At 38.7% G+C, this 8882-nt stretch overlaps 2 protein-coding genes across 12 annotated transcripts in view; one reads left to right on the top strand and one right to left on the bottom strand.

The window, feature by feature from the left end:
• myom1b (myomesin 1b) overlaps nt 1-4771 on the bottom strand; it is a 32433-nt gene extending 27662 nt beyond the window's left edge. For 4 of the 10 annotated variants that reach the window (XM_032504318.1, XM_032504321.1, XM_032504323.1 and 1 more), the window contains exons 1-4: nt 4606-4761; nt 3933-4149; nt 1496-1630; nt 1203-1371 (exon numbers count right to left, since the gene is read on the bottom strand). In XM_032504318.1, the coding sequence (XP_032360209.1) occupies nt 1203-1371; nt 1496-1630; nt 3933-4084 (456 nt within the window). In that variant the 5' untranslated portion in view covers nt 4085-4149; nt 4606-4761. Of the gene's footprint in view, nt 1-1202; nt 1372-1495; nt 1631-3932; nt 4150-4605 lie in introns of all 10 variants that reach the window. The other 6 variants (XM_032504324.1, XM_032504327.1, XM_032504328.1 and 3 more) reach the window with 3 other exon arrangements.
• A 3288-nt stretch (nt 4772-8059) lies between these two features.
• Nucleotides 8060-8882, top strand: part of myl12.1 (myosin, light chain 12, genome duplicate 1) — a 2955-nt gene continuing 2132 nt past the window's right edge. Inside the window, exon 1 of one of the 2 annotated variants that reach the window (XM_032504340.1) lies at nt 8060-8177. The gene's annotated coding sequence lies outside the window, so the exon portion shown is untranslated. The remainder of the gene's footprint in view (nt 8178-8882) is intronic. The other variant, XM_032504339.1, reaches the window with a different exon arrangement.

Below are 8882 nucleotides of genomic sequence, written 5' to 3'. Positions count from 1 at the left end.
GCACAGGTTGTGATGAAGTGTTTCCAAATTAAACATGTTGGGCTTTAACCTGTGACTTGAATGTGAACTAGAGGACTAGCCTACTAGTCTAAATTTAGCATAATTCTACCACAAGGGGCATTAATAACTTCATTGTGTAAGAGAGTAGCAGTAACAACGATTTATTCACAGGTGCTTGGTGTTCCTAAGCAGAACTGCAATGCATTATGCTCAGAAGCCTAATGTAACTACCGGTATGTAGATAACATTTGTTTATGTAGACTAATGTTAAAGCTTTAGCGTAACTTTTTGATATTCATAAACGCCCACAAAATTCAAGCCATTGCCAAATCAATTGCCGCAAAGCTTATTAAGACTATCAGCTCCACACAACTCCATCTGTATTTCTCAGTATGGCTATGGTCAGAAGGTGAAACTCAAGTGAAGATAACTACCTCTTCTGAAGAGTCCATCATGTTTTTTTAATCCTCCGTGTCCTCCTTAGCTTCTAGCAACTGCATTGAAGACGGGTGGTGGCGCATGAGCGATCATGGAAGGTTAGAATTTCTAAGAATTCCTCATAGGGGCGACAGAAACTACGCACTATAGCTTTAAGTTTAAATGGATTTTTTTTCCACTGTGATTTCACAAATTAAAATGTTTATGTCAAGAAACAGAACGATCAACTGTGATGTCACAAGTCACAATGTGATTCTATGATGTTGTGTCCTGTCAAAAGTAGGAGAAGCTACTCTGTGATGCCATGAGTGAGATTTTCTGCTGCAAAGTCCCAATTGCAAATAATGTTTATGCATAGCATAATTATTATTATGTTATACCATGAAACAGAACGGTTTACTGTGATGTGGCAAGTAACAAAAGCCAGTGTGTGACGCCTGTCTACAGTGATGTTGTTGACAAAGTTTTAAGGAAGGATGTCCTGTCTCTTAGACTGTAAACCTAGTTTACCCACGGGTACCAACAAAGAAACCTGAACCTGATGTTGTGGGTATGAAAAGCCTATCAGTGATGTCATGAAGGATACAGGTTCGCAAATAAACACCAGAACAAACCCTAAGGAGTAAACTGGTACAGAATGACAGTGTCATAATAATGTCACCAATGTTCTGTGATGTAAAAATAATACGCAGTCGTGTTGTTTTGAAAGTATTTGGCCTCCTGTATGACCTCAAAAAAGCCACATGTAGAATTCCCACACTGACCCTTTTGTTTAGAGAGATGCGTTCCGCCGACTCGCGCATGGCTTCCCTCCTGGAGATCTGCTCTGACCTCTCCATCTCCAGGCCACTGGTGAACAAATCCCTTCGGGCCATGTATGCAGAAGTGTCCCTCACCCTTGCTTCCTCTGTATTCGAAAATCCAAACTCTTGACTAGGAGTTGGTAGAGCAGAGCCAGGGATGGATGTGGGGAGTAAGGCACATCATTAAAACTGAAATAACTTTTGTTGTAAAACATTCTGGAAGTTCCAGTTTCATACGATGAAGAACTCATTACCTGCCCCTGAAGATAGGCACTACGTAGCCGATGATTTGGTTCTCTTTATCCACAGCCAAGTAAGTTGGCTTGGCTCTCTTGAGTACAGGGCTCAGTCTGCTCGCCTCCAGCCCAGAATGTGAAGACACTTTAAGTCTGGGACATATAGAATACCATCAAGCACCCAATCTGCCAGTGCAACTAATAACACAACATCAACATGTGGGGATGAAGCCAGGGTAGATGAGTTGTAGATGAAGTTTCAGTGGGAAAGTAGTGTAGGTAGTTTAGTTTGGATTATATTTATGATTATACCTCCACAATAATTACATTTTCACAATCAACAAAAGCCATCTGATATGACAATATGAGCACCATGTAATTATTCAATCCTTAACAGACCCTAATCTTATTATTAATTATCTCACACTATGTGCTTTCTTAAAATAAATTTAGGGAAGGAATGACAAGAGGAGTAATGGAAGAACACCACACACTTTGTCTGTGGCAACACTATCTGCAGCCCTCGGAGAGTTGGGATGGTATGAGACAACAAGAACCTGATAAGGAGGTGGAGGCAAGAAGGGGGACAGGGGCAACTGCACTTACACTTCTTGTAACTATCTGAGTCACTGTCCACCTAACTCTGACTATCTACTATCTCTTACCTTTCCAGGATCAAGGCTGCAACAACTCCCAATAAAACAGATTATGACATGAAGAGCTTCGGTTTCATTACTGATATCCAGCAAAGGTTATTTCATATAACAAATCCAATCTTCATGTCTACATAAATGCAGTATATTTGCCATAACAACATTATCACAACCACACTGACTGTTAACTTATCATCAAGAGTTGTTTTTTTTACTGGTTGGGTTCTTCTTTTCCTAAACCCAATCGGTTCTTTGTTTCCTAAACCCAACTACGTGTCACGTTTCCTAAACTCAACCATCCGTTTATTTTATTTTTTCTAAAGCCAACCCCATTCTTCTTTCCTAAACCCAACCGATTGTTCTTTTCCTATACCCAACCCACGTGTCATGTTTTCTAAACTCAACCGTTGCTTTCTTCTCGCAATAACATGTCAAGTGGCGATAACACAACAAATAACCATGACACGGAAAGTGGCGTGTATGTTTACGCCCGCTGTATACAGCGTAGACATACACACGGATAGCTTAAAATGTGTACAGATAACACGCCACTTGGCTTAAGAAAGTCAGTGTGTATGTTTTTGCAAAGTCATGATGTCATGTATCATCACATCATAATCTTCCTCTCCTTGCCACAGATTTGGTGGCTGGTGGGCCGCCCAGCCGCATGAGTTTAAAGGCCAAGATCAGATGATGTTACTAAAACCTAAGCCCAATGTCCTGTTCACACTCTCCGGGCCAGTGTGTTTAAAGATCTGCCAGAAACTGTAAAAGACAGGATTGCCATAAACTGGGTGTTTTGTTATTCGTAAAAATATGAATGAAAAGCACTATTTGCACTGTTACTATCTAGAGAGAATCCACATCATCAAAGAGTTTGGAGAATTGGCTGTAAAAACAAACTAACGGATACTACCATCATTTTGATTTTGTTGCAGTTTTTGTTAAATTTTTCAAAACTCTTTTACTCTTTCCTTGCAAAATTAGTGTTACTACAACTACTTGCTACTCAAACATTTAACAACAGACACATTCACTGACAAAGCCTCACTTGACCCATTCTCTACTAGAACCAGTGGAGAGCTGAGCAATGCATTCAACTGGGACTGCACAAACCAGGGAAACAAAAACTACCACTGATAAATAGCAACTTGTGTCTTCTGCAAATAAAGGCAAGCAACTATGTTTTCACAATATAATAACAAATGTAAATGCTTCAGGTTTTAAAGATAGACTGACAAACTGTCACTTGCTACTTTCCCTCCATCGTGGTATGCGCAGGTCAAGATTCTATTTCAGTCTATGCCATATACCATAACTCAGCCATTACATAACAGTGCATTTCCTCACAGCTTATCCAACAAAGGGGTGTTGCTCTGAATGCAGCAAACTAGACAAAAAACAGAAAAGGTTATATCCCATAATCATTTTAGTTATTTAGGAATAGGTGTGTTACAGGTAAGATTTTTCTTAGCATGCAAAAAGGCAAACAGGACATCTCTCAGCCTTCATGCAAAAAAGCTTCATGCATGATTCTGAGCTGTTTTCAACCAGTAAGGACCAATCATCCTCAGCTGTGTGTGTGTGTGAGGGTTGAAAAAAGAGAATTCAGATGAGGGAAGGATGGTTACTTTGGTGTCAATTTGGCATGAAAGAGGATCCCTGGGCAGGGAAAGGGAAGTCATCCAAAAAGGGTGATGGAGGTGAACTTGATCAGTTGGGTTGGGTGATGGTGTTATGGGGAGCTTCCCTGTGAGAAAGAAGTGCTTTGATAAAGGTAGGATCCTCTTCTTCTTCCTTACCCCCTACTCGTTCTGGTGGCTGAGGTGCTGCTGCCAGCAGTATATCTGCTGCTGGTCTGGTACTGGCTGAGTTTAGACTCTGTCTCCCTGCTTCTGTAGCCATGGTCATAGTGGCGATGGTGCTTCTGGTAGAATGGCAAAGATCCAGACATGCTGCAGGCCGCTCCTGGTATGAGCCCAGGGTTTCCAAGTTTTTTGATCTGTTTGTGTGGTTAGTCTTCAAGAGCAGGTGGATTGACTATTATATTGTACTGTATGTTCATCATGACTTTTGCTTAAATTTAAACGTTAAAGACTATTGTTGAAACCAGTAATTGGCTGTATCAACAAGCTGGCTATGCTTTTATTTACTTTAACTGTACTTTATTTTTGAACATGGACTGTTGATTTAGCTCTCAAGATTAAATTAATCAACTGCATAATATTATGAAAAAAGTATGTATTTCCATGATGACAATAACAACAAGTATATTTTCTTGATCAAAAAAGAAAATGACAAGGAAAATACATATAACCTTAATGAAATTGAACGTTCAAACCTTTAAAATCTGATAGCTAGACACGGTGTGCTATTCAGTTAATCAGGCACTTTCTCAGCATGCTAAGACAGGCATATGCAACAACTACAACCTGGCTTATCACATTGTATCCCCACACAACTGTTGACACTTACCCTGGACAAACTGTCTCCAACTCCAAACTTTAAAGTAAAAGGTTGTGCAACTCCAAACTTAAAGCTTGATATCCCAGGAAAACTACAGGTAGGTGCGTACAGGGCTGCAGTTTCTACACAACCAAAATGATATTGGCCCTTGCCAGAGTGTCCAGGCAGCAGTCACAACCTTTTATGGTGAGGGTGGAGATAAATATAGCTTAGAACAGTGTGGGGGGCAAGTCAACTCCCGTAGGGCAACACATGTATGCATGGATGCAGGTCTCTGCCGGTGAGCATTACTGCGTGATATGCAGGTAAACACAGCACAGGCTTACCTTTGTATTTTTTTCTCCACATTTTTTCATCCAACTTTTATTTATATTCTTTCATTTCTTTTCTTTCGCCTTCTTTATCCAGTTTTTACATTTAACAGCATTAAAAAAAGCACCTCACAGTCCAACAGTGATCCCCGGATTGGCCTATTTTTAATTCAGTATCCCTTTTTTTAAGTCTATCACACAAAGTGAAGTTCTTACTGGCTTTTAGTCCACTGTGAGCCATGGCTGCTTAATCCCCAGCCGCTTTTGTTTTGACTTTTTACCGCAGCACTCTTAGCTATGACTGTTGCTAACTTTAGTTATGCTATTGTTACTTGCTTCACATGCAACAAATGCCAGTTACTGTCGCTCTTTCTTTCAGGCCTACTACAGAAATGTCCCCTCTTGTCCCTCTGCTCATAAACAGCTACTAAAAGATAATGTTAAATAAATCAAAGACTGAGAAACTGCTTGTGCCAGGATGATATGAATGTATAAAAGTTATTCTGTAAAGAAAGGAGTTTCCTGTTTAAATAAAGTTTGATACTGGCCATTTAGCAAGCTGATTCATTGAACCACGGATGTTGGGACATTGCTCTGGAAATTTACTGCAACAACAACACACACCTGGTAAGTTTCCATGGCAAATGGCATATGGCATATGTCAGTGAACACGTCTAAGGCCTTTGTGTTGAACACTATTTTCCCTCAGCCACCACTGTCCCACATGACAAAACAGTCAGCATGGCAACATACCTAAAATGTTATGGCAGCAATCTGAAGTGCAAACCCATTAACAGAGATTAACACTGAGGAGGACGATACAATAAATTCAGCAGAGCCATAATACAAATGCTGTCTAATGAATTTGGGATATATATTCTACAAGTATAATATAAGTCACAAGCCACTAAATCATTGGCTAACATTACTGCTTTAAGGAGAGACAGTTAACTAATAATCATAAAAGCAACAGTGATATGATAGCTCTGTAAAATAAGTTGCTGTGTGTCCAGTTAACTCTTAAGACTGTAGTGCTGTAATTCAACTGCATTTGGACTATAGTTTTACTTAAAGGAATAGTTTGACATTTTGGGAAATAACCTTAATTCCTTTAATGCCAAATGTTAAATGAGAAGATTGATACCACTCTCATGTATGTAAGGTAAATATGAATCTACAGGTAGCAGCTGGTTAGCTTAGCATAAAGAATGGAGGGTAGGAACCGCTAGCCTGTCTCTGTCCAAAGGTTATTGCCTACCAACACATCTAATGCTGAGCATACACCATTTCATTTTCTTTTCTTTTTTTTACCTTTTCACAGTCAGTCTAGTTTTTTCCTATGTTTCAGCTAAGCTTAGCTAACCTGCTGCTGGCTGTAGTCTCATATCAAGTTTACAAACATGAGAGTTTTGGCAAGAAAACCAAAAAATGACTTTATTCTATGCTATTTAAAGAGTATCATATGTCAAACGATTCTGTTTTGTGCTTGACAGTTGTAAGAATTGTAACATTTTAGCATAAAATGTAAAAATATAACGATTGTTATAACTAAAATGTTTCATTTTAGTGAGTACGTCTGTATAATCTAAAGCAGCTGTGAAGCCAATGATATTTAGTTTTGTTGACACAAGGTATTGATTCAACTCTTTGGTCATTTTGAGGCAATAAAGCAGATAGTGGTGAAATTGTGTTATATGACATTACATTGAAAGGTTTTTCTAATATTGTGTCCATTCCACACTAGTTTGATTTTCGAAGTCATCAGACTTATAATGATTCACATTCATGTTAGCACCATACCACTAGGTTCAGCTGTCCAGGAAATTTCAACTGTATGGACGTCTCATGGGGTTATTAGGGGTATTTTTATGCTCAGCTTAGTATGGTGCCCACATACTGAAGCTACTTGAATGTTTGAGATAACAGTTCTAGACATGAAAAAATGAAATGAGCTCTCACATTGGATTGGGTAACATGCTGAGACAAACTGTTAATTACCTCAAGAAGAAACTGTCAATAATATCATTGAGCAAAGATAAGGTTTTCTATGAAGCTAGCCCACTCTAGTGGTTCATGATGACACTACAATATACTCTGTTTAGTTTGTCTCCTCCTTTGAACAACCAGTGAGATCTGTAGTTAGTTCAAATAATATTTTTTTTCAATCATTCACATCCTATTTTAACCATCATTAACATAGTCATGTTTTTTAGGACTCTACAGCTCTAGACTGGTGGAGTGTTAGGTTACAAAATAGGCATTACAATGAGAGACTCATGGCACATGTTCAACCATTTTGTTATCAACTTTGAAAGTGATATGACAACTGGACAAAAAAGACAGATGGGGCTTGTTTTCAGCCCTGCAGCATTAAGCCTTCCTTAACAGCAATGACCTCAGGTACTGCACCAACTGTTGTTATATATTATTGTCCTATCAACATTGTTCCCTTTATTATTTAGGTTTAACGGTAAGAGGTTTAACATATCTTATTCCAGCATGACGACATTTTTTCAGCAGAAAATGCAACACAAACACCATAAACATCTAAGACAACTGCCACATGCTACCAAAGCATGACATATATGACACCTAGTTGATGTGCAAATTAAGGTATTTGAGTGATCAAAATGACCGTAATAAAGTAAGAACAATACTTTAGACTACTTTAATTCCTGGAAAACATCATCCACTCAATGGGGAATAATTAACTATTATTTGAATGTGACTGGCAAAGGCCTATATGACATAATAAAACAATTTAATATGATACTACATATCAATTTTCTGATATGTTCGCCTTATTGATAGTAGCGTCCCGTCCCGTCCCGTCCCCCCTCATGGGGGATCATTGAAGTATTTCCTTGCCTTAATTGTACATGGGATGTCTTCTTTCTTCCCTTAAAAGGGCATATCCAGGAATGTCAACGCAGGCAAGGGAGTGTTTCTGGAAGTTTCATTTACTCCACCGGGGGTGTAAGGGTACATTATGTATTGTATCACGACTAATAATGAAACATTGTGATATAATTTTCAAATAAATTTAAATGAGAATAATGTAAATTTAGTATTTACACGGAAACAACATATTCCTTGTTTTTCAATAGCGTGCCATTGTTTAAATACTTGATCATTACCCCTATTTTCTTTAGTTGGTTTGTCCTGAATGTTTGTACGGAACCCAACATGATTATCAGGAAGTGAAGGGCGGTGGTTGAGAAAAAGCGCAGCATCGGGCTAGCTGACAAGTATCGGGTTGTTGTCAGGTAAGACTTTTACTCTCAGGTTTTACTCTCTTTTTTTTCTGTATATCACAGTTATTTACATTATACGTGTTTTGCTATCAGTACACCACACTGCTGGTAAGTTACCAATATTAAAGGCGTATTTGATCTGCTAACATATCATATACAGTATGGTTGATTGCACTGAAAACACTGCTAACGTTAACTGTTAGCTGCGCGGCTAATCACGTTAAGGCTTATAACAAATTGGTTGCTATATGCTACATGTGTATTTTAAACTTAGAAAGTCAATTGTTAGCTTAATAAAGGTAACCCTCGACCTGTGAACCTGAGTAACTTCCGCGGCTGCTCGGTGTTATCGTTCACAGCTGTCTGCAAAATAATGTAACTCAAGCTAGGCCGCAAACCATTAAACTGTATAGCCAGCTACGTACTTAATAATGCCCCAGGAGTACGATGGTCCTCAAGCTTCTCTTTTATGTTGCGAGTCTATCATTATTTCAAGATACTAGCTAGCTAAGTAAGAACGTCATAACGTTAGTGACTATTACAGTTACAGGATAGGTTTTTTCATCACACTGGCGGAAATGGGCTTCCATGTCAAACAATTTAACGTGAAGATAAGTTGGTTTGTACGGATTGTGCGCACAAACAAAGCAAATGTCACCATAACGTTTTTTTTGGTTTGTTTTTTATTACGAGCAGTCAAAATGTTGACGCATTGTGTACT

Source organism: Etheostoma spectabile, chromosome 22, assembly GCF_008692095.1.
Source record: "Etheostoma spectabile isolate EspeVRDwgs_2016 chromosome 22, UIUC_Espe_1.0, whole genome shotgun sequence".
Lineage (NCBI taxonomy): Eukaryota > Metazoa > Chordata > Actinopteri > Perciformes > Percidae > Etheostoma > Etheostoma spectabile.
The sequence above is the reverse complement of the archived record's forward strand: the minus strand, read 5'-3'. Positions and strand labels throughout refer to the sequence as shown.